This window comes from Mobula hypostoma, chromosome 23, assembly GCF_963921235.1.
Source record: "Mobula hypostoma chromosome 23, sMobHyp1.1, whole genome shotgun sequence".
In the NCBI taxonomy this organism is placed as follows: Eukaryota; Metazoa; Chordata; class Chondrichthyes; order Myliobatiformes; family Myliobatidae; genus Mobula; species Mobula hypostoma.
Window position 1 is genome coordinate 47,318,491 of NC_086119.1, and position 26,213 is coordinate 47,344,703.

A 26,213-nucleotide genomic window follows, 5' to 3' on the forward strand; every position below is an offset into this window, starting at 1 on the left:
ATCAGTGCATTGTACTCTATCTCCAACTCTGTTCAACATTTGCCTTAATTATTTCACTGTGGTTTAGCACCACAATATTGCTCTGCATCTTCTACGGCTCTGGTCTTAATGGATGCTTTGCTCTTCTTCCCCAAGGCATTCTTGGAAAAGTATGGTTACCTTGAACCAGGATCCCTCGGGCAACTGAACCCTGCGCAGGTGAAGGAGGCGGTGAGGTAAGGCTTTTACATTGGGCATGTGCTGTGTACCAGAGGGATAATTGACGACCTGCAGCAATGAGGATCTGTAGAGCCAGGACACTGAACCTCATTCCAAACTGACACCTTCCTTGCTCAGCATAATAAATTCCTCCTTTCAGTTACAGTTCATTCTAAGACTGAAGTTTTGCTGTGGGTGGTTAGGTTAAAGGGATATAGGATAAAGATAATATTAGGGATATAGGAAGCGAGTATCTACCACTACAGTGACAATTAACTGGATAAGTAATATTATCTTATTGCTTGGGCTTTGCCCTTTGGCAGGTGGTCTTCGCTTGTCAGCTTCTAGTTACCCAGCAGAGCTAGAAGCAGTGAACAGGGATCAGAAAGTATCTGCCAAGATGAAGATATCAGTTCAGCCAGCCATTTTTGGGCAGGTTGTTGATCGTTTGAAATAAATCAGTAAAGGCAGCAATCCAAAATTCCTGTTGCTTGGCTAATGCTCTGGTGGAGGAATGTAAACTGTGAATGCATGGTGGCACAGTGGCGTAGCAGGTGGCGGTGCTCCCTGGCAGCTCCAGCTGCCCGGCCTCCATTCCCATCTCTCAGACTGTACATGTAGAGTTTTCCCTGGGTGCTCTGATTTCCCCCCACTTCCCTGAAACAAGTGCCTGTGGGTAGGCTGACTGGTTACTACAAGTTGCCCCTAGTACGGTGGAGAAGGTGTTACGGGAAAATAATGAACACGTGAGAGAGACACTTTATAAGGAAATAAGGTGGAATGAATGGAACTTTGCTGAATCTTCTTGGCATGCATTATACCAGCTTAATGCAGAGTTTAACATGCATTGGCAGACCCAAACCTATATAGTTTGCTTGTATTAGCAGACATATTCCAGGATATTGGCTACAGAGCGATGGGTGTATTTGCATTACTACTGTTTCTAGCCACAGTAAGTTCCCTACTTGAATTAAACGGCATTTGATAACCTTTTCCAGCTATGTTTGGGAGTAGTTGACACAATACTTGACTTACAGCTTTCTATTCCTGGTAAAGAGATACAAATTACACTAAACTCCCTTTCTAAGTCTTTCCAGGAGAGAGAACTCACAATCGGTGACAGAAAGGCTGCAATAATTCAGAGCAACTTCACAGCTGGAGTTTATGCCCTTCTTACAAGCAAGTACCCACATATAATGCTCTGAGCTATCTAAGGGTAGCTCATTTATTGTTGCTTCCCTCCACCTCCTGAATGATATGCACTTCCCTCCATGAACTTTGCCTCGTGCAGTGCCAGAGTATTCACAACCAACGTTCCTTATCATGCCCTGAGATGATCCCCTGATCCCATATTCCTTCCATTGCTGCTGCCCTTTCCCACCCCACCTCATTGCCTTCCTCAGTTCCTGCATGTCCCATTTGCTACTGGGTTACCATCTTACACTGGATTTGACTACTCCAATGCACTCCTGGCCAACAGACTTAATAGTCTGTCCTTTCACCACCACTTCTGTACGTGTACTGGCCCCAGGCCTAGCAGTGCTATGATTCTGAGGTCCTCATCTCTGTGTTCAAATCCCTCCATAGCAACACACTCTTGAACCTCCTACAATACCCAAGTATCTTTGTGTTCTCTCAATGCCTTCCCTGAATTTCATTGCTTTGCTTATGGTCAACATGGCTTCAACTGCCTGAACCCTGAGATCAAATTTCTCCACCTCTCTCCTCCTTAAAACCCCTCTCAGTGACTGAGGTTTCCTCACTGTACTCATATCTCCTCCAGTGTTATTGCTTTGGAACATGTTACTATGCTAAATGCAAGTAGTTGGCTGTATCTCACCCTGTAGACTTCAGTTGGCCTATATCCCCTACAGCGGAATGCTGCTCAGTGTTGCCGCCCGTGGGCAGGATGGGTAAAGGCTCTCTATTTCAGCTTTGATAACTTCTGGTCTACCTTACAGCCCCCAACACCACCTCGGAAGTCATTTGCTGATCGTTTAGATTTCATGCCAGTAAAGTGTGGGAAGCAATATTGCTTGTTTCCACATGGTCTACATATTTTTACCCTGTGGCTGACCTGCTGGGCACCAGGTGTAGCCTATGTGGGTATGGTATCTGTGGATATGGACTAGACGGACAGATCTAGCATTAGAGTTATTAAGTCATGCAGCACAGAAACTAAACTCTGAGCCCACAATTTTGGTGCCAGCCATCAGATACATATCTATTGAATCATAGAATTGAACACAGAAATATGCCTTTTCTGTCAAGCCTGCACACGCAGGCTCCTCCCAGTCTCCACCCAGCTAACAGGAATCACCTGCCACTCATTTCCAACACATCACCTGCAGCCTATTTAAACCCATCTCTCATCCACAGTCCTTGTTCATTCATATGAACCATCCAGGTTCAACCAGTTGCTCTTGGACTTCAGTTACCTTGTCTGTGAGTTTAGTACCTGTTCTCTATTGCTTAGTGTTATTTTCCAGTCAATTATCAAAATTATTGCTCACCACTAAATCATCTCTGCAGCTCTGCTTTTGGGTCGGGCCTCCTCAATATTTCCTGACACTTTTCGCCTACCTCATCCATGCGGACCGAGATGCCTGTGTAATCCCATTTCCCTGCGTTAGGCCATACTCCTCTACAGCCTTCCTATCTAAGTACCTGTCCAAATGCTTTTTGAAAGTTGTAAATATTGTTCATTAATCCCATCTTCCAGAATTTGATCCATTCATCAAAGTCAATTTCATTGTCACTTGCACAAGTACAATGAAAAACTTAATTGGAGCAGCATCACAGCAACATAGCATCATATACAAAACATTCTCAATAAAAGCATAGCAAAAGCTTTACACATTTCTTTACAAGAAAGGAAACAGAACAGTAAAAGAGTCCTTAGCCTTCTATGTGATGGCTTTTGTTTAAATATTACTAACTGTTGTGAGAATGCCACTCTCCATCTTAGCTCAGGTTAAGAGTTCAAATTCCATTGTCACAAGCTGACAAATGGAATTTGGGCAATTCAGTACTATTTGCATAGGGAGCAGGTAAAACAGCTGCAAAAGTTGCCAAAAAATGTTATTAAAATTTCAACAGATTCATTAAATTCTTTCAGCATTTGGGAACCTGCCACTTCTGTCCTGTTTAGTCTATACTTTATTTTAGTCTCACACAGTATGATTGACTTTAAATGTTGTAATGTGAATACTCATTGCCCCACTGATCGAGCTGTATGTCAAACAAAGGAAAATAGCTGTAAATAAAAAGACTGCAGATGCTGGGGTTCTAAAATAAAACTAGAAAATACTGGAAACCCTCAGTGAGTCAAGCAACATCTTTGGAGAGAGGAACAGACCTAATATTTCAGGACTGGAAAAGGTCATTCTAAGTTGCAGAGAAGGTAGCAGGAGGGATGGATAGGACAAAGATTGAGATCATGTCATATGGATTAAGGGGTCAATTGAAATGTGATTATTCTTCCTAACCTGTTTCAGAGTGCATTAACAAAGAGAGTCCAATTCGCAGATGGAAGGCTGTTAGATTGGCACTTTCTCTGGAATGAAGGAGGTTAGGGGGTAGCCTTCATGAGGTTTATAAAATCATGAAAGGCGTAGATAAGGTATTTTTCCTAAGTGGGGAAGGCTAAAACAAGTGAAAATCTAGAAACTAGAGCTTCAGGTGAGAGGGGAACGGTTGAGAGGTTTATGGTCCAAACCCAGGCAAATGGGATTGGCTGAGGTAACCACCTTGGTTAGCATGGACAATTTGGGTTGAAGGGTCTGCTCCCTGCTGTATGACTGTATGATCACAAAAAAATGCCAGTTCTGACACAGACAGATTGGAAGAATTGATTAACCAAAGTCAGAGGATTGATTTTAAGGGTGCAAGGTTGCAAAGTCCACAGATGGATGTTCAGGTGCTGTTTCTTAAGCTTGCGTTGGGCCTCACTGTAATAGTGCAGGAGGTGACAGGCTGGTATGTCAGAGTGGGTGTGTTGGGTAGAATTAAAGTGGCAGAAATTGGGAAGGACAGAATTGCTTCTGGTAAACCAATGCATGTGGTCTGCAGAAAGAAGCTGGGGTTGATCTAGGTGTATCATCCAGGACATCATCATAGGAATCCTTCAAAACGGAGGCCTTGTCCCAACTATCTTTATCAATTACCTTCCTTCCATCATAAGATATCTTTGCTGAATATTGCATAATCTTCCGTTCCATTTGGAACTCCTCAATAAAATGACGTAGCCCATCACTGCTGTAAGTCTGATCAAATTCAGGCTGGGGCTAATAAGTAGCAAGTAATATTGTAGCTCCAAAGTGGCATACATAAGAATACAAAAAAGTAAGGTTAAAAAATAGAAGCACATGTGCCTGCTTCCCCATTCAGAGAGACCGCTGAACATAGAATTATACAGCACAGGATAGGCCTATTGGCCCATGATGTTGTGAAACCTTTTAATCTACTCCCAAGAGCAATTTAACCCTTCCCACCACATAGGCCTCATTTTTGTTCCTTCAATGTGCCTATCTAAGAGTCTCTTAAATGTCCCTATTGTATGTGGGTAAATGTGGGTGAGGTCCTTAATGAGTACTTTACATCAGTATTTACCAAGGAGAAGCATGTAGAAGATAGGGAGATCGGTGCCATGCATATTAATATGCTAAGGCATTTCAAGGTAAAGGAGGAGATAGTGTTTGGTTAAGATGGATAAGTCTTCAGGGCCTGATGGAATACACTTCAGGTCAACGGGAGAAGCAAGTGAAGAGATTGCTGGGATCTTGATCAATACCAACACAACAGTCAAGGATGCCTACTGTTCCGTCCTACGACCTCACTTCGGAAAATCGGACCATCAGGCCGTACTCCTCCTCCCGGCTTACAGACAGAAACTGTGTCAAAAGCAGTGTCGCGTTGGACGGAGGAAACGGATGAGGTCCTCCGTGACTGCTTTGAATCAGTGGACTGGTTAGTATTCAAGGACTCGGCAGCTAACCTCGATGAGTATGCCTCAGCTGTCACAGACTTTATTTGGAAATGTATGGAGGACTGTGTGTCTCGCAAGACGATCCGGGTATCCCTAACCGGAATCCTTGGATGAATTATGAGGTCAAGTCCCTTTTAAAGGCTAGAGCTGCAGCTTTTAGGTCCGGGGATACCAGTCGCTACACAGAATCCAGGCGTGAACTCCGGAAAGCCATTAAGGGCTCCAAGAGGCAATATCGAGACAAGTTGGAAGCCCAGGCTAATCAGAGGGATACCAGTAGACTATGGCAGAGTCTAAATGAGATCACTGGGCACAAAGAAAAGGCTGGGAATATCAATAACTGTGGCGCTTCTCTTCCTGACGAACTAAACGTATTCTACGCAAGATTCGAACAGAAGAGGAGCGTCCCGCTCCCTCCGGATGAACTGGACCTGGTGGCATCGAGATTCATCGTCACCGAGGAGGACGTTAGAAGATAAATCCAAGGAAGGCGATGGGCCCAGCTGGCGTCCCGGGACGGGTTCTCCGGGCCTGTGCAAGTGAGCTAGCTGGAGTGTTTGCTGACATCTTCAACTGCTCCTTGCTTCAGTCTAAGATCCCCTCGTGTTTTAAGAAGGCAACGATAATCCCAGTGCCGAAGAAGAGCAAGGTGGCATGCCTGAATGACTATCGACCTGGGGCTCTGACATCAATTGCTATGAAGTGCTTCGAGAGATTGGTTATGGCACACATCAACCACAGCCTACCGGTCAAACTCGACGCTTTGCAATTCGCCTACCGGAGCAACAGGTCAACGGCAGATGCCATCTCTCTGGCCCTATGTTCCTCCTCAGAACACCTGGAGAATAAAGATGCATACGTAAGGTTCCTTTTTCATTGACTACAGCTTTGCCTTTAATACCATCATTCCAAATAAACTGATTCCTAAGCTCCGGAACCTGGGCCTTAAGCACTCAGATCTGCAGCTGGATCTTCAGCTTCCTCACAGACAGGACCCAGGCTGTAAAAATAGGGGACAAGCTCTCCTCTACAATCACTCTGAGCACCGATGCCCCACAAGGCTCTGTACTCAGCCCCCTGCTGTACTCACTGTACAGCCAAGTTTCCATCGAACTCAATATGTAAGTTTGCTGATGACACAACAATTGTAGGCCGTATCTCGGGTAATGATGAGTTTGAGTACAGAGAGGAAATTAAGAACCTGGTGGCGTGGTGCGAAGACAATAACCTATCCCTCAACGTCAGCAAGACGAAGGAATTGGTTGTTGACTTCAGAAGGAGTAGCGGACTGCATGACCCAATTTACATCAGTGGTGCGCAAGTGGAACAGGTCAAAAGCTTTAAGTTCCTACTATACTTTCTTCCTTTCCAATGCTTCCTCCTATATATATTTTAGATTCGATAATTAACCTTAATCCATGTCAGAAAGGTGCATCGGCTATGATTTATAATATTATTATGAAACTTAGGAAAGCTCCATTTGATAAGATTAGGGTAGATTGGGAACAGGAATTGGGGCTTACCATTTCTGTGGATGATTGGGGGCAGATTTTACAATTAGTTAATACTTCCTCTATTTGTGCTAAACATTCCCTAATTCAATTTAAAGTGGTTCATAGAGCACATATGTCCAAAGATAAGTTAGCGCGTTTTTACTCGCATATTAATCCTTTCTGTGATAGATGTTCGGGGCAGATAGCCTCTTTAACTCATATGTTTTGGTCTTGCCCTACTTTGGAAACTTTTTGGAGAGATATTTTCAATATTATTTCTAAGGTATTAAATATAGATATCTCTCCTCACCCTATTACTGCTATCTTTGGACTACCTAAAATTTCTAGTAATCTTTCCCCTTCAGCCCGTAGAATGATTGCATTTCTTACTTTAATGGCGAAAAGATGTATTTTACAACATTGGAAAGAGCTTAATGCTCCAACTACCTTTTTTTGGTTTTCTCAGACGATTTTATGTTTGAATCTGGAGAAAATTAGAAGTAACCTTTATGATTCTTCATTTAAATTTGAACAGATTTGGGGACCTTTTATTCGATATTTTCATTTAATGTAATATTTACCCTTCTTGTTTTTTCTTCACTGTTTTAATGGAGGTCGGGATTGAGGACGTGATTTTAAGTTTAACTCTGTTTGGTTTCAAGTTAGCCCATTGCTTTGCTTTGCTTTTAGTTAGTTGCACGGTGGGTTTTTTTTTGGGGGTTTTTTTTTTCTTTTTTTTTCCATTGATATATATATAAAATCTAGTATACTATTATGTTATCTTGGTTTCTTATGCTTAAATTACATTGTTTGTAGTATTTTCTTTTTGGTATTGTTATCTTTTGGAATTTTATTATACTTTAACATTGTATTAATGTTTATATGGCTTACCTTTTTTGTATACTTACTCAATAAAAAGATTTAAAAAGGAAAAGCTTTAAGTTCCTCGGGGTCAATATCACAAGTGACTTGACTTGGTCCAACCAAGCAGAGTTCACTGCCAAGAGGGCCCACCAGTGCCTTTACTTCCTGAGAAAACTAAAGAAATTTGGCCTGTCCCCTGAAACCCTCACTAATTTTTATAGATGTACTGTAGAAAGCATTCTTCTAGGGTGCATCACAACCTGGTATGGAAGTTGTCCTGTCCAAGACCGGAAGAAACTGCAGAAGATCGTGAACACAGTGCAACACATCACACAAACCAATCTTCCGTCCGTGGACTCACTTTACACCGCACGCTGTCGGAGCAGTGCTGCCAGGATAATCAAGGACACGACCCACCCAGCCAACACACTTTTCGTCCTTCTTCCCTCTGGGAGAAGGCTCAGGAGCTTGAAGACTTATACGGCCAGATTTGGGAACAGCTTCTTTCCAACTGTGATAAGACTGCTGAACGGATCCTGACCCGGATCTGGGCCCTACCCTCCAAATATCCGGACCTGCCTCTCGGTTTTTTTGCACTACCTTACTTTCCATTTTTCTATTTTCTATTTATAATTTATAATTTAATTTTTTAATATTTACTAATTTTTAATATTTTTAATGTTTAATATTTGTAATCCAGGGAGTGGGAAGCGCAGAATCAAATATCGCTGTAATGATTGTACGTTCTAGTATCAATTGTTTGGCGACAATAAAGTATAAGGTAAGTACCTTTGTGTCCTCCCTAACCACAGTCAAAGACCTGGAGGACTGGCGAGTAGCTAATGTTGTTCCATTATTCAAGGAGGAAGCAGGAAAAATCCTAGAAACTATAGAACGGTGAGCCTTATATCAGTGGTAGGGAAGTTACTGGAGAGAATTCTTAGGGATAGGATTTATGAGCATTAGGAAAACCATGTTGTCTCTCCCATGGCTTAATTAATGAGAGTTAGCATGGCTTTGTGAGGGGCAAGTCATGTCTTACAAACTTGGAGTTTTTTGATTAGGGTGATTGCTGAAGGTAGAGCTGTAGATGTTGTCTGATGGATTTTAGTAAAGCATTTGACAAGGTCCCTCATGGGAGGCTCATTCAGAAGATTAAGATGCATGGGATCAATGGTGAATTGGCTGTTTGGCTTGCCCATAGAAGACAAAGGGTAGTGGTTGTAGGGAGTTATTTTAGCTGGATGTCTGTGATTAATGGTGTACAGGGGTCTGTACTGGGACCTATGTTTGTGATGTATATAAATGACCTGGATGAAATTGTAGATAGATGGGTTAGTAGATTTGCAGATCATACAAGGATTGGTTGTGTTGTAGATAGTGTAAAAGACAGGCAAAGAATACAGGGGGATATAGATCAGTTGCAGATATGGGTAGAGAAATGATAGATTGAGTTTAACCTGGCCAAAGTGAAGTGTTGCACCTTGTTAGGTCAAATGTAAAGAGACAATACACTGTTAAGAGCAGAGGGATCTTGGGGTAACAAGTTCATAGCTCCCTGAAAGTGGCTAAACAGGTTGATAGGGAAAATAACTCACCACCACCTTCTCAAGAGTGATTATGGAAGGGCAATAAATGTCGGCCCTTTCAGTGATGGCCACTTACTGAAAAATAATTAGAAAGCTACTAACTGTAGGCCAAAGTGGCATGTGTCTGGAAAAATCAACCATTTTACTGTCCAATCTTCTCCCTCTCACGGAGAAATGGGAAGGATTCAATTCTGCTTCTTCTCGACTTCTGTGGATCAGCTGCACCCTGTGCCAATAAAATTTAATAAGGACAAAATAATACATCCATTTATTAGACAGCAAGGCACGAAGGCTTCAGTGTTAATAACAAATATTAACTGGGACTGTGAAATAAATCCACCCGCTGATTCCCTAAGGAACATCTGGTGTATGTTGCATAACACCTCGGGAAATTAGGTGGGATTTCTGACTTGCAATGTATCTTTTCAACAGTGAGATCGGTAAGCTTAGAACTATATTCCTTGGAACATGGGAGAATGAGTGGTGACCTTCGAGAAGTGTTTAAATGATGAGAAGTATAGATAAGGTAGAGTGTAATAGTCTTTTCTCCAGGGTAGGGGGGTCCAGTATAAGGGAATATAGATTCAGGGTGAAAGGGGAGTGATTTAAGAGGGAATTGAGGCAACTTTTCAGGCAGAGGGTAGGCATAATAGTAACAATTTAGAAGGACTTGCCTAGGTACCTGGATGGATATGGATTGAACACAGGAAATCGAGATTACTGTAGTCAGCATGGACTGGTTGGGCTTACGGGCTTGTATCTCTGCTGTATTGTTCTGTGACTCTGTATACACCAGGTGTACATTGCATTGCATCTGAGAAATTCAGGTAGGGTTTCTGATTTGCATTGTATTTTTCCAACAGGACAATTCCTCTTTAGTCAACAGATGGGTTGGTTTAGAGAGCTTTTATTGAAGAACATCATTACATAAACCCCAATGCATAGTGATACTCGAGTTTCTGTCAGGTTTTAGCACTACAGGAACTGAAGTTTGCTTAAGACAGGATGCACCCACAGCTGAAACACGTGTTGTACATTTCAGTGAACTCGTAACCTTACATGCATTTTGTATCATCCAATCCTTTGCTGCATTCACTTCCTACTATAGCAAACCTTTAGTGTAACTGCTTTCCCAGATGTTGTTCCTTATTCCTTATATAGTTTTCCAGATATTGATTCTTTGCTGAATGTGGTTTTCTGGATCTTGACCCTTTATGTAGTTTTCCAGATGTTGGTCCTTTTGGTATATGTAATTTCCCTAATATTGAACAGTAAGTGTATGCAGTTTCCCAGATGTTGATACTTCGAGTGCTTTGGCAGATGCTGATTCTTTGCTGCACGCAGTTCCTCGAATGTTAAATCTATACAGCATACCTTTGCCCAGATGTTTTCTGTATGCTACTCTTAAATCTTAATACTTTATTTGGTACAACTTCTCCAGATCTTTTGCCATACTTGGTTCCAAGTAGAAGCTGTGCAGTATGTGAGCCTAATTACCATACATTAGATTGAAAGGCAGCGGAGGGAAGGTATTGCTTAATCCTTTGATCAGCTTATACACTGACGAAAGTGGGAGTGGTTAATAATCAAATCACAAACAAGAGAAAATCTGCAGATGCTGGTGTGTTGCATGGATAATAATCATTAACCCAGACACTGAAACTGACTGGAATCTAGTTCAGAACAGATTCAGGGTTAACTTCAGGACTGAATGGTGATGCAGGCTCAAAGGGCTGAATGGCCTACTCCTGCACCTATTTTCTATGTTTCTAAAGCAGTCTGCGTAGCTCAGTCACTCTAAATCTTTAATAGCCCATTGTGGTACCTTGCAACATATTTACTTTGAGAATCAAAAACCAGGATGCCCATCTAAAATGGTCCCATTTGCTCACATTTGGTTCACATCCCTCCAAGCATTTTCTGTCCAAATGTCTAAAGATATTGTTATTGTACCTGTCTCAACTACATCCTCTGGTAGCCCTCCCCACCGTTGAGTACACCTGCACAGAGTGTTGTTGCAGCATCCGTCATCGGGTAGCCCCACCATCCAGGAGATGCTCTTTTCTCACTGCTACCATCAGAAGTGAGTTCTGATGCTCCAGTACCTCCCATCAGCCGCTTCAGGAACAGCTATTACCTCTCAACCATCAGGCTCTTGAACCAACTTCACTCGCCCCATCATTGAAATGTTCTCACTTAAGGACTTTTCATCTCCTGTTCTCCATGTTTGTTGCTTAGTTTATTGTTTTTATTATTTGTTTTTGTATTGCACAGTTTGTTGTTTGCACGCTGATTGTACACCAAATTGGTACGGTCTTTCGCTGATTCTATAATGGTTAATACCTGGTATGGGCCCCTATCCAGGGTTACGGATCCCACTACCTTGTGGGTATCTTCAGGAGAAGAGAAGGCTAAGGTGTAAACCTTACACAAATCCGGAGTGGAGCCCCTAAGGCGGTTGGATGACGTATCATGTCACCTCCCGGCAGCTCCTGCAGCCAAGCCGATGCCAAATGTACTGTTTCGCATTCCTTTGGACCAGATCCGCGAGGCCGAGAGGGGGATCTTGATGCCTGGGCAGCCCAGGATCTCCATATTCATTGCCCAGGTCTGCACCCCGGAGAGGTCACTTGGACGGGCGCATCCATTGTCTACTTAGACAGAGCCATTAATGATTGTTAATAATGGTTAATAGATTTATTGAGTATTCCTGCAAGAAGATAAACCTCAGGGTTGTATATGGTACATATATGTACTTTGATAATTAACTTACTTGGAACTTTGAACTTATAAACTACCCTCTGCCTGAAGAAGTTGCCCCTCATGTCCCTTTTAAATCTTTCTCCTGACCTTTAACCTATGCCCTCTAGCTTTTGATTCTCTTTCCCATACCTGCATTCTCTCAATGCCCCTTACACTCCAATGAATAAAGTTCTAGCCTGCCCAACCTTTCACTACAACTCAATCCTTTGAGTCCTGGCAACATTTTCAAAAGTCTTCCTTGTATTCTTTCTAGCTTAATGAGACCTTTCCAACAATGGTAGCTAAAACTGTACACAATGCTGTAGATGCAGCCTCACTTCTGTCTTGTGCAACTGTGATGTAACATCCCAACCCCTACAATCAATGCTACTGGATTTCTAAGCAATGTTTTCCCCATCTCCCTTCATCCAGACCTCCTTAGGGAATCTATTTTGTTCCCTTTTCAAGGTCTTGACATTTTCTCTACTAAAGGCTCAGAATTGGATATACTGTTTTTACTGCAGCCTAAACAATTATCTGCAACGCCTCTGTGATTTTTAAGAAACCTTGGATTTTAAAGATTATTTTAATAGCTTCGCCAACATTTATTAGCTTGTTTGTCTGAGTAGCTAAATGTCTCTGCTTCACTGTATGGTGTATAATTTAGCACCAAATTCTTTTGTCCTAGAATCTTTCACTTCGATTTTATTGCCAGTAATTTAATATTTCTTGCCTAATATGGAGCAGTGGTGATTAGGTTTGGAGTCCAGCTGGAGAAGTGTGAAGGAACAGAGGGATTTGCAGAAAGGAGTTAGTTAGGGATTTGAAGAACATAAATATTAATATAGAACAGAAACCCCATTGCCTGCTGTATGTTCACAGTTTGTCTTCTTGAAGTTACTGCACAGTAAGCACAAACTATGGTGCAATCAAAATAAAGACTTTATATCATGTTTTTCATAATCTTAGGATGTCTTAAAGTACTTTTACAACAATAAACTTTTTTTAAAAAACGCTGCTACTGTTGTAATCAACAGGATACACCAGTTATGATATGTATAGATCAAACAGCTGTGTGATAATACTGGACACAGATTAGAACCATGGAACACTAGTCTGTGCCGAAACTTTATTCCACTAGTCCCCTTGACCTGCACCCAGTCCATAACCCTCCAGACCTCTCCCATCCACTTATCTATCCAATTTATTCTTAAAACTTAAGAGTAAGCCCGCATTTACCACATCAGATGGCAGGTCATTCCACACTCACACCACTCTGAGTGAAGTTCCCCCTAATGTTCCCCCTAATGTTCCCCCTAAACCTTTCCCCTTTCACCCTAAAGCCATGTCCTCTCACATTTATCTCTCCTAATCTGAGTGGAAAGAGCCTACTCACATTTACTCTGTCTATACCCCTCATAATTTTGTAAACCTCTATCAAATTCCCCCTCATTCTTCTATGCTTCAAGGAATAAAGTCCTAACCTATTCAATCTTTCCCTGTAACTCAACTCCTGAAGACCCAGCAACATCCTAGTAACTCTTCTCTGCACTCTTTCAATCTTACTGATATCCTTCCTATAGTTAGGTGATCAGAACTGCACACAATACTCCAAATTTGGCCTCACCAATGTCTTATACAGCCTCACTATAACATCCCAGCTTCTATACTCAATACTTTGATTTATGAATGCCAGGATGTCAAAAGCCTTCTCTACAACCCTGTCTACCTGTGACGCCACTTTCAGGGAATTATGTATCTGAACTCCCAGATCCCTTTGTTCCTCCACACTCCTCCGTGCCCTACCATTTACTGTGTATGTCCTACCTTGATTTGTCCTTCCAAAATGCAACACCTCACACTTGTCTGCATTAAATTCCATCTGCCATTTTCTGGCCGATTTTTCCAGTTGGTCCAGATCCCTCCGCAAGCTTTGAAAGCCTTACTGGCTGTCTACAATGCCTCCAATCTTAGTGTCGTCAGCAAATTTGCTGATCCAATTTACCACATTATTATCTAGATCATTGATATAGGCAACAAACAACAATGGTCCCAGCACGGATCCCTGAGGCACACCACTAGTCACAGGCCTCCAGTCTGCGAAGCAATCATCCACTACCAATCTCTGTCTTCTCCCACACAGCCAATTTCGAATCCATTTTACAACCTCTCCATGGATACCTAGTGCCTGAACCTTCTGAACTAACCTCCCATGTGGGACCTTGTCAAAAGCCTTACTAAAGTCCACGTAGACAACATCCACAGACTTTCCTTCATCTACTTTCTTGGTAACCTCCCGAAAAAACTCTATAAGATTCGATAAACATGATCTACCACGCACAAAGCTATGCTGACTATCCTTATTCAGCCCTTGGCTGTCCAAATACTTGTATATCCGATCTCTCAGAACACCTTCTAATAATTTACCTACTACTGATGTCAGGCTCACTGGCCTGTAATTACCTGGTTTACTTTTGGAGCCTTTTTTAAACAATGGAGCAACATAAGCTACCCTCCAATCCTCCAGCACCGCACCCATGGCTAAGGACATGTTGAATATTTCTGCTGGGGCCCCTGCAATTTCTACACTAGTCTCTCTCAAGGTCTGAGGAAATATCATGTCAGGCCTGGGGGATTTATCTACCTTTACTCGCTGTAAGGCAGCAACCACCTTCTCCTCTTTAATCTCTAGATGTTCCATGACACTACTGCTTGTTTCCCTTCCTTCTATATATGCTATGTCAGTTTCCTTAGTAAATACTGATGCAAAAAAACTGTTTACGATCTCCCCCATCTCGTGAGGCTCCGCACATAGACGACCACTCTGATCTTCTAGGGTACCAATTTTGTCCCTTACTATCCTTTTACTCTTAATATACTTGTAGAAACCCTTTGGGTTTACCTTCACATTATCTGCCAAAGCAACCTCATGTCTCCTTTTTGCCTTACTGATTTCCTTCTTTAGTATTTTCTTACATTTTCTATACTCTTCAAGTACCTCATTTTTTCCTTGTTGCCTATACCTGCTATACACCTTTCTTTTTCTTAACCAGATCGCCAATATCCCTTGAAAATCAAGGTTCCCTGTGCCTGTTAATTTCGCCTTTAATTCTGGCAGGAACATGCAAACTCTGCACTCTCAGAATTTCGCCTTTGAAGGCCTTCCACTTACTGAACACATCCTTGCCAGAAAACAACTTATCCCAATCGACTCTTCCTAGATCCTTTCTCATTTCCACAAAATTGGCCCTTCTCCAATTTAGAACCTCAACTTGAGGACCAGACTTATCCTTACCCATAATTAACTTGAAACTAATGACATTATGGTCACTGGGCCCAAAATGTTCACCTACACATACTTCGGTCACTTGACCTGTCTGGTTCCCTAATAGGAGATCAAGTATTGCATCCTCTCTCGTAGGTACCTCTATATATTGATTTAGAAAACTTTCCTGAACACATTTGACAAACTCCAAGCCATCTAGCCCTTTCACAGTGTGGGAGTCCCAGTGAATATGTGGAAAGTTAAGATCCCCTACTATTACAACTTACTGTTTCTTACATCGGTCTGCTATCTCTCTGCAGATTTGCTCCTCCAGTTCTCTCTGACTATTGGGCAGTCTATAATACAACCCTATTAGTGTGGTCACACCTTTCCCGTTTCTCAGCTCCACCCATATGGCCTCTGGGCTGTCCTGTCTACGCACAACTGTGATATTTTCCCTGACCAGTAATGCCACTCCTCCCCCTTTCATCCCTCCCCCTCTGTCACGTCTGAACCCCGGAACATTAAACTGCCACTCCTGCAACCAAGTCTCACTAATAGCAATAATGTCGCAATCCCACGTGCCAATCCACACCTTAAACTCAACTGCCTTACCTACAATACTCCTTGCATTGAAACAGATGCACCTGAGAACATTTCTATTATTTCTGTCTATACATGCCATCCTCGCATGACCTTTATCCTCCTCCACCTCACTATCTGCTCTAACACTTTGGTTCCCCTCCCCCTGCAAATCTAGTTTAAACCCCCTAGAGCAGCACTAGCAAATCTACCTGCAAGGATGTTAGTCCCCCTCCAGTTCAGGTGCAACCCATCCTGTCGGAACAGGTCCCACCTTCCTTGGAACAAGGTCCAATTGTCCAGAAACATGAAGCCCTCCCTCCTGCACCAACTCCTTAGCCACGTATTTAGCTGCATTAACTTCCTATTTCTAGCCTCACTAGCACATGGCACAGGTAGCAATCCTGAGATTGCAACCATGGAGGTCCTGTCCTTCAACTTTGTACCTAACTCCCTAAACTCTCTTTGCAGGACTTCCTCCTTCCTACCCACGTCATTGGTCCCTACGTGGACCATGACATCTGACTGCTCACACTCCCTCCTGAGAATACCGAGAACTCGATCCGAGATATCGCAGACCCTGGCACCAGGGAGGCAACGGACCATCCGGGATTCTCGATCTCTCCCACAGAACCTCTTATCTGTCCCCCTAACTATCAAATCCCCTATCACTACTGCTCTCCTCTTTTCCCTCCTTCTCTTCTGAGTTGAGGGTCCCGTCTCGGTGCCAGAGACGCAACCACTGCAACTTGTCCCTGGTAGGTCGTCCCCACCAACAGTATCCAAAACGGTATACTTACTATTGATGGGAACGGCCACAGGGGTGCTCTGCTCTATCTGTCTACTCCTCTTCCCTCTCCAGACAGTCACCCAGCTACCTGCCTCCTGACTTTTAGGGGTGACTATCTCCCTGAAACTCCTGTCTATTTCTGCCTCTGCCTTACGAATGATCCGAAGTTCATCCAGCTCCAGCTCCAGTTCCCTAACTCGGTTTGTCAGGAGCTGCAGCTGGATGCACCTTTTACAGGTGTAGTCATCAGGGACAATTATGCTGTCCTTGACTTCCCACATACTGCATACAGAGCACTCGACTGCCCTAACTACTGCCTCCATTACCTACTCCTAAGTTAACTAAATTAATTAAAGGAACTTACCCTGCCTTACCTCACCGGGAGCAGGCTCATCCTCAGCCTCTGCTCGCCGAAGCCTCTCGAGCCAAAGCCTCAAAGCTCCACTCCTACCCTGAGGCACTCACACACTGGCCGCTCCTCTTCAGTTACCCCTCCTTTTATTTGTCCCTGCCAATTATCTCAAGTACTCACTCCCTCTAATCAACTAATCAACACTCTGTTTAACCCTTCCGTTGCCCTCTGCGCTCCTTTTAAAGCACACTCACCTCAGCTCCTCAGCTGCTTCCCAGCACTCAGCGCTCGCCCGAGCCCCTTGCTCCTCCTCCTGCTGCGACGGTCCCGCCATCACACTGTCCCGAGTCCCCGCTCCGCGCTCCTTTTAAAGCACGTTCACCTCAGCTCCTCAGCTGCTTCCCAGCACTCAGCGCTCTTCCGAGTCCCTGCTGCAACGGTCCTGCGATTCTGTAAGTATTTTGCAATTCAGAATGTAATTTTTAAACAACTCAAATGCGGCGGGCAATTTTTGCACCAGTAGCATGCTTTTGGAAACTGGATGAGGTCTTTGGTACATATCAATGGTAGATGGGGCAGCACGGTAGCTTAGTGGTTAGCACAACACTTTACAGTACCAGTGATCTGGGTTCAATTCCCACCACTGCCTGTAGAAGTTTGTATGTTTCCCCCCATGACCACGCGGGTTTCCTCTGGGTGCTCCGGTTTCCTCCCCTAGTTGGTAGGAGGATTGTAAATTGTCCTGTGATTAGGCTAGGATTAAAATTGTGGGATTGCTGGATGGCACAGCTGAAAGGGCTGGAAGGATCTATTCTGTGCTGTATCTCAATAAATAGCCAAAATAAATAAATATGTCCACGCAACTCACACAATGTGAAACACTGAACATGAAACGTATTTGCTGCTGCCTGGGCCTGTGATCTGTGTGGCTGTTACATTGGGGCTGGTCTTTAGTGGAGGCTTGGAACCTGGCTTGATGGTAAAAGGGCCAGGCTAACTTGGGCTACTGTGAGAAGTCGATACATCAATCTACACACATCCTCAGCTAAGTGAGGCGCTCCTGTTATGCAATATTTTGTAAATTGAGCATTCATAAATTAAGGAATTACTGAATTCCAGATAAAGCTTATTACATTAAGGATTATTTTCAGATGATCAATACCGTCAACCTAATCTCTCATCCCATCTCATTTGAACTTCCAGGATCTATCCTCAGGCTACGTCCACGCTACGCCGGATAATTTTGAAAACAGAGCTTTTTCTCTTTGTTGTGACCCTCCATCCACATTGAAATGGCGTTTTCATCTCCCGAAAATGGAGCTTTTCTAATACACTCTCCAAAGTGTGTAAATTTGAAAACGATTGTTGCGTGTTGTAGTGTGGACAGGGTAAATGGAGAGATTTAAAAACACTGTCATGACAACACCACAACAACAATGCTTTTTCTGCTTCTGCTTGGTACTACGCAAGCACTGCCGGACTGCTGTTATAATGTGCAGTCGGTGTGAACGGCGTGAGAGTTAAATTGTAAAGTGAGCTTTTATGACTATTTAAAACCGCTGTCATGACGTGCCGGAACAGATGGCCGCAGCGCGGCATTTCGCTGTTTTCTTGAACGCAACCCCCCACATAACCTAACAATTTCAGAACAGACGGCAAAGAGACTGAAGCCAGAAGAGTTAGAAATGTACTCACCAATACTTTGACCCATAGCTTACTGAATAAATAAGTATACTCACTTTGCCTTGTTTTCTGTCCTTGCTTGTATGAAGGTGGTTTACCTATTTATGCAAGTACTTCTCTGACAATAGATGTGTAACAGCCTAATGTAATGTTGTATGGAAATACAAGATAACACTGATGCAGACATGTTTTATACATTTAACAAGGTGCTTTATTAATGCAACAGAGTTAGTCAGTTTTTCAATGTTCGTCGTCAGCCGGGTCATACTGTCCGTGAACTCCCTGGCGGATGCCTCCATATGCTCCAGTATTTGGTGTTTTTGAGTTTTAAGTCCCCCTGCGCGAGAGCCAATAGCAATTCCTTCGAAGTTTTTCTAGTCTGTAACTGGACAAACATGCACCAAGTATACCGTTTCCTCTTCGCTTGTTTTCTGTGTCCTGCGCATGCCCAGTAGGAGGAGATTCGCCCAAATATCCGTCTAATGTGGACGGAGATATTTTGAAAAACGCTTGGTGTGGACACCTGTCGTTTTTACTTGAAACCGACGTTTTTAAAATGATCCGGTCTAATGTGGACGTAGCCTCAGTTTCACTTCCCTTTCAACCCAGTTGGGTTTCCAACTCCCAACCTCAGAATTTGCCACTCTCTGTAATTGGGGGAGTTCAAGGGTGGAAGATCTTTGAATAGATTTCCTCATTCCAGGCCAGTTCCCATTGCACATAGCAGCTTGAGACACCCGTATGATGGAATATTAATGCCGGGCAACTCACACTCAGTTAACTTGACCCAACCCAACACAAATTAATCCATCTTTTCTGGAGTGAGAGAGATTTGTGCTAATCTCCCTTGCACTGCAACACTATCAAAATGCCCTTTAAATTAAATTTTTAGTACTGTGACTATTGTTACGTACCCCGTAACTGGGTTGCCAAACCAGCAGAAATGGATCACTCAGTTGGAGTCTGGATTACTAGAACTAAGAAAGTTTTATTAAAGAAACAAGCAACACAGTAATCGAAAGGATAATAAATGCAACAGTTCAGCAATGATAAACACACATGTGCACAGAATTAAGATAACAGCATCAATCAAGCTTAAGGAAGTGGCCCAAGAAATAGTGGATGCATTAGTGATAATTTTTCAAAAGTCGTTAGATTCTGGACTAGTTCCTGAGGATTGGAGGGTGGCTAATGTAACCCCACTTTTTAAAAAAGGAGGGAGAGAGAAACCGGGGAATTATAGGCCGGTTAGCCTAACGTCGGTGGTGGGGAAACTGCTGGAGTCAGTTATCAAGGATGTGATAACAGCACGTTTGGAAAGCGGTGAAATGATCGGACAAAGTCAGCATGGATTTGTGAAAGGAAAATCATGTCTGACGAATCTCATAGAATTTTTTGAGGATGTAACTAGTAGAGTGGATAGGGGAGAACCAGTGGATGTGGTATATTTGGATTTTCAAAAGGCTTTTGACAAGGTCCCACATAGGAGATTAGTGTGCAAACTTAAAGCACACGGTATTGGGGGTAAGGTATTGGTGTGGGTGGAGAATTGGTTAGCAGACAGGAAGCAAAGAGTGGGAATAAACGGGACCTTTTCAGAATGGCAGGCGGTGACTAGTGGGGTACCGCAAGGCTCAGTGCTGGGACCCCAGTTGTTTACAATATATATTAATGACTTGGATGAGGGAATTAAATGCAGCATCTCCAAGTTTGCGGATGACACGAAGCTGGGTGGCAGTGTTAGCAGTGAGGAGGATGCTAAGAGGATGCAGGGTGACTTGGATAGGTTGGGTGAGTGGGCAAACTCATGGCAGATGCAATTTAATGTGGATAAATGTGAAGTTATCCACTTTGGTGGCAAAAATAGGAAAAAAGATTATTATCTGAATGGTGGCCGATTAGGAAAAGGGGAGGTGCAACGAGACCTGGGTGTCATTATACACCAGTCATTGAAAGTGGGCATGCAGGTACAGCAGGCGGTGAAAAAGGCGAACGGTATGCTGGCATTTATAGCGAGAGGATTCGAGTACAGGAGCAGGGAGGTACTACTGCAGTTGTACAAGGCCTTGGTGAGACCACACCTGGAGTATTGTGTGCAGTTTTGGTCCCCTAATCTGAGGAAAGACATCTTTGCCATAGAGGGAGTACAAAGAAGGTTCACCAGATTGATTCCTGGGATGGCAGGTCTTTCATATGAAGAAAGACTGGATGAACTGGGCTTGTACTCGTTGGAATTTAGAAGATTGAGGGGGGATCTGATTGAAACGTATAAGATCCTAAAGGGATTGGACAGGCTAGATGCGGGAAGATTGTTCCCGATGTTGGGGAGGTCTAGAACGAGGGGTCACAGTTTGAGGATAGAGGGGAAGCCTTTTAGGACCGAGGTTAGGAAAAACTTCTTCACACAGAGAGTGGTGAATCTGTGGAATTCTCTGCCACAGCAAACTGTTGAGGCCAGTTCATTAGCTATGTTTAAAAGGAAGTTAGATATGGCCCTTGTGGCTACAGGGGTCAGGGGGTATGGAGGGAAGGCTGGGTTCTGAGTTGGATGATCAGCCATGATCATAATAAATGGCGGTGCAGGCTCGAAGGGCCGAATGGCCTACTCCTGCACCTATTTTCTATGTTTCTATGTTTCTATGTAAGCTCTATCGTTGTCTAGGGGTAAATGACCAATTTCAAAGTGACACAAAAGTCCAGTTCGATTTAATAGTTCAGTTTGCAGTAATCGTTGCCATGGCGATGGACAATGTGGGGGGAGGGAGAGAGAGAACGACTGATCATTCAGAAACGGGTTCCACTCACAGACCGGTGATATTGCTCATAAGCAGCTTTCGGGCGAGTCCCTTGTGATGTCACCTGAGGTCACTGACTGTGACCCCTCCTCCAGATGCGGTCGATCCTCTGCAGTGAACCCGGCACCCAAGCAAGGGCGGACACACACCGGGTTCCTGCTGATCGTACCTTTCCACCCTGTGCGTTTAAGGTCCGATACTTCCCACCGACTCGTGAGAGGCGCACCGCTTCCAGGGTCTCGTTACCTCGGGTGTTGTGTGTGTGTCCTGCCTTAGCGAACCTGTCCCTTTTTATCCCCCTGCTGGGGTATCGCCTGTCCATCACTTCAAACAGTTCAGGGTTCAAAGGGGGAGCCGCTCCAGACAGCTCTCTCTCCCGTCCCTTCATTACACATCTCCAGATGAGTGCTTCATTGTTCCTTATCTCTCCTTCCCCTGAGGACAGGTGGCAGACCAACTGCTGATCTCACAGGACAGCTAACATCTATGTGTATTCTCGTCACACTATGAATAAATTTGATGCAAGTGTTTAGTCCTATCATCCTCTCTTTCCTTCACTTCCCACATAGTTCAGAAGTGGACCACTTGACCTCTCTGACCTTTCCTCCCCCACCATTTTATAAGACCATCTGGTTCCTCCTTTTGTGTTCATTCTTGCTGTGCCCCGCTGGGATCCATGTTATCACCGTTCCTCTCCTCCATGATTTCTCTGCAGGGAGTTCCAGTGGATTTCCAACCTGCCGGTCAGCGGTGTCCTGGATGAGCAGACAGTCCAATTGATGTCCATGCCGCGCTGTGGAGTGAAGGATATCGGCAGCCACGAGAGCTGGGAGGGTCGAGTGAGGGACCTGTTCCTTGGCCAAGCTGGCAAACCCAGGCGGACAAAGCGTTACTCACAGCAAGGTAAACAGTGCCTCCCGATCCCCGCTCAGGCATCTTTAAATAATTCTAGTGGAGGGTCACAGATCTGTGGAATGTTGGCCGTTTTTCTCTCTCCACTGATTAAGTGGAGACAAACAAGGAGCTAAGGCCAAAAAACTAGTGTTTCTGTATCCTTTGCTTTAGCCGTACTTCATTCTCTAATAAAGGCGCGGCTCAAAGTCAGTCACACCCTGAAATCATGGCTAATCAGTGGTGTGTGGAACCAAGCCAGTTTTGTGTGAACCAGGGTGGGTAGGGAATAGAGAGGGGGAGAAGGGCAGGGTGAGAGGGCAGGCAGCGGGGAAGAGGGAAAGGTGAGAGGGAAGGGAGGGGAGAGGGGTAAGAGGGCAGGAGGAGGGTAGGAGGGAAGAGCAAAAGGGAATGGAGGGAAGGAAAGAGACAGGGTATTGGGACAAGGATGGGATGGAAGTGAGAAGAAAATCAGCAATGTTGCTGGTATTTCTAACACAGACATCTGCAGCTTAAACTGTCTCTTACTTAAAATGAAGCAAACCAGAATTGCAGAAATGTGGCAATTAAAATCTTCCTGTCTATTTAAATCTCACATGTTATTTCTGGGTCCTTCATGAACAACAGTTGTAACATCGCAAGCACCTACAGCAGGAAGTCTCAGTCTTCATGGAGTACTGTTGCTTGCTGCATCCCTCCCAGTGCTTAGCCCCCAGGTTACATTGGACAGCAGTTGTCAGCAACTCCATGTTTCAAAATACACTCCACACAACTAACATACATCAAAGTTGCTGGTGAACGCAGCAGGCCAAGCAGCATCTATAGGAAGAGGCGCAGTCGACGTTTCAGGCCGAGACGAAAACATTGACTGCGCCTCTTCCTATAGATGCTGCTTGGCCTGCTGCGTTCACCAGCAACTTTGATGTATGTTGCTTGAATTTCCAGCATCTGCAGAATTCCTGTTGTTTGCGTTGTCCACACAACTAAGGCAGCTACACTCTTATCAAGCGTAATCTAGAACAACTGTCAACACTCCCTGCTCTTGGTTTGCTTTGCAAGTGCTACAGAGATTTAGTTTCAATCAGAGAGCTAGCTGAGCACTGGTTTCAGGAGAAGCAGTGGTGATATTAACACTTTATTTGCCAAGCTTTGTTGCTTTTCCTTAACATGCTGCAGCCATTCACACCTTAATCTGTCACTCAACATGGACCTGTGGAAAAAGTCTTCACTGCTCCACTGCCTCCAAATCCTTTCACTCACTTCTTGTGAAAACGATGGAGAATCAATAGAAAATATGACCTGGAGAGCTGATATGGAACTAAACTGAGGGCCACTGAATTTAGAAGGAAGAGGTGAATTCATTTTATAGATTACACCAGGCAACTCGATTATTAATGAATGAACAAAGCAGTTTCAAGTTCAATATTATTATCATGATCTTACATACCCAGGGTTTAATGCATTGTAAATCAAGCTTTTCTTGCAGCAGCAAGTATGAATGTGACAAATATAAATGATATAAATTTAAATTAACAAATCATTCATAACTTATGCAATGCAATAAACAAAACTGCACATAAGGGAGAGCAAAGTTTTCTCAGAACAAGCCTTAATTCCATTGTCATCGTCACAATACTTCTTCTGTATGTACATACTGAGCAGAATGAAATTACCTGGACATGTCACTGACAACACCAAGCCTGACACTGATCAGTGTAGACCTTTCCAACAAATGTCCTACTAGACCTCAGAGATGTGAGAAAGACTCAACTAGGTGTCTGCCAGTCCTGCAGGATTCTAAACTTGGGACCACTTTTAGTTAGCAGGGCTGTTTTCTTCTGAAGAAACTTTCTGAGAGTTTGTATGCCAATGTGCCTGTTCATACCTGAATATTTGTAGTCTTTCGGTGTGTGCAGAAAAATGTAATGTTGTTATACGTGAGATGGTTCCCCACTGTCAATCCAGCTGCAACATGCTGTCCACACCTGCTCTAGCCTGAAGGCTTCCTGATGTGTCAGTACTTGTGGATAAAGCTGTGTTCCATGCTGGGGTTTGGATCCTCTTCCTTCAGGCATTTTTTTGCACTCCTCACCTGAAATTGTACCTAAATCCAAATAGTTTAGTACCAAGAAGTTTGAGTTAGAGCGAAAACAATTTACAGAATGGAAGTATCTCGAGCTCTTATCTGCACAGCATTCCAGCCACTACTCCTAGTCCTTGCTTCATCTTGGGATATAACCACAGTTTCTGTGTTATGTTACCGATCTCAGTTCATTCTTTATGTTGATAACTAAATTCAATTTATACCCCCTGTGTCTTAAAGTCATAGATTTAAGCTCCATTCCAGAGCTTGAGAAAAAATTTACTAATTATCAGTACTATTAATTTGATAAAGTGCTGAATTACCAGTGTTGGGGATGTTCTGAGGGGAAAGAAAAGGTATCTGTTTTTTCAGGCTGATGTAAAAAGTTCTGAAGGACAATTCAAGGAAAAGGAGAGAGTATCATAGCTAACAAACATTTCACTACCAACAGTGCCGATCAGTTATACCATTTGCTGCTAGTGGCTTTTTCCTTTGTGTGAGTTGATGTCCATGCCTAGTTACGTAACAGCGATTGCACTCTGAAAGTAACCACTCTGACGTGAAGTTCTCTGGGTCTTTCTCTGTGTATAATTTGAATTGACTCTATCTGGCAAGAGACTGATGAGATTAGATTGAAACGTTAAAGAAATCAAACGAAGTTGGGGTACAATCATGTAGGCAGTTTCCTCCCAATGGGGAAGTTAGGGTATTTCACTCTTGTACAAGCCAAGACGTTTTTTCAGAATCTTCTCATGGGGAAATATGGCAGCAAACAGAAATGAGATAAATAACCTGATAATCTGTTTGGAGATACAAGAGTTTGGGTCAGGTAGCATCTGTGGACGGAAATGGGCAGTTGATGTTTTGGGTTGAGACACTTCACCTGGACTCCCGAAACATCAAATGTCCATTTCCCTCCACAGATGCTACCTGACCCACTGAATTCCTCAAGCATTTTGATTGTTACTCCAGATTTTGTCATCTGCATTATCTTGTGCCTCCAAACAGACTTTTGTTTGTTGTGCCAGACAATCTATTTGATGGTCTTGGTTGAAGACTAAGACTTGATTATTTCATTTCTATTTGTTTATCTATCTATCTCTACCTACTGATTGATTTATTGAGATGAGCATAGAATAGGTCTTTCCAGCCGTTTGAGCGACGCTGCCCCGATTTTATCCCAGCCTAATTATGGGACAATTTACAATGACCGATAAATCTGCCAAGTGCTACGTCTTTGGATTGTGGGAGGAAACCAGAGCATCCAGAGGAAACCCACGCTGCCATAGGGAGAGCGTACAAACTCCTTACAGGCAGCAGTGGGAATGGAACCCGGGTCACCTGTACTGTAAAGCGTTAAGCTAACCATTGTGCTACCGTGCCACCTTGGAATGCTCTTGCCAGTTCATCCACTGAGAGGAGAGAAGGGCTCTGATTAAATGTCTCTCATCCAACATGGTGGTACTGCCCGATCCTGTCTTTCCTTCACTGCAGATTTGAGTCAAAGTCTCGTGTTTATCGTTGCCAGTCAGGAAACAGATGAGTGTAAGCAGGGAAGGTCTGATTCCCAACACTGGAGAAGGGGAAGAAAAGACGCAGGCTTTTGCAATGTGTTTTCACTTATGCTTCTGTCAGGACTGTTTGCTCTCGCTGCAGTGGAGGTGTTTGGTGATGAAAGTTGGGCATGTGTGCCCCCGGTACGTTTTGGGAATTAATCACCAAAAGAATGCAGAGTCTGTACAAAAACTAATTTAGAATGACATGGAATTTCTTATCCTCATAGCGCCAAGCAGTCAGTCATTTTTACATGCTAGTCATTCTTGGCATGCTGAATGGGTCTGATATCACTCCTACATTGCAAATAAATTATCGCATATGTTCACCCCATGGTAGAACATT

At 43.5% G+C, this 26,213-nt stretch overlaps 1 protein-coding gene across 1 annotated transcript in view; it reads left to right on the forward strand.

Moving 5' to 3' along the window:
• Nucleotides 1-26,213, forward strand: part of mmp28 (matrix metallopeptidase 28) — a 105,674-nt gene that overhangs the window by 30,750 nt on the left and 48,711 nt on the right. The window contains exons 2-3 of the mRNA XM_063031449.1: nt 136-215; nt 22,056-22,243. Coding sequence (XP_062887519.1) covers nt 136-215; nt 22,056-22,243 — 268 coding nt within the window. The remainder of the gene's footprint in view (nt 1-135; nt 216-22,055; nt 22,244-26,213) is intronic.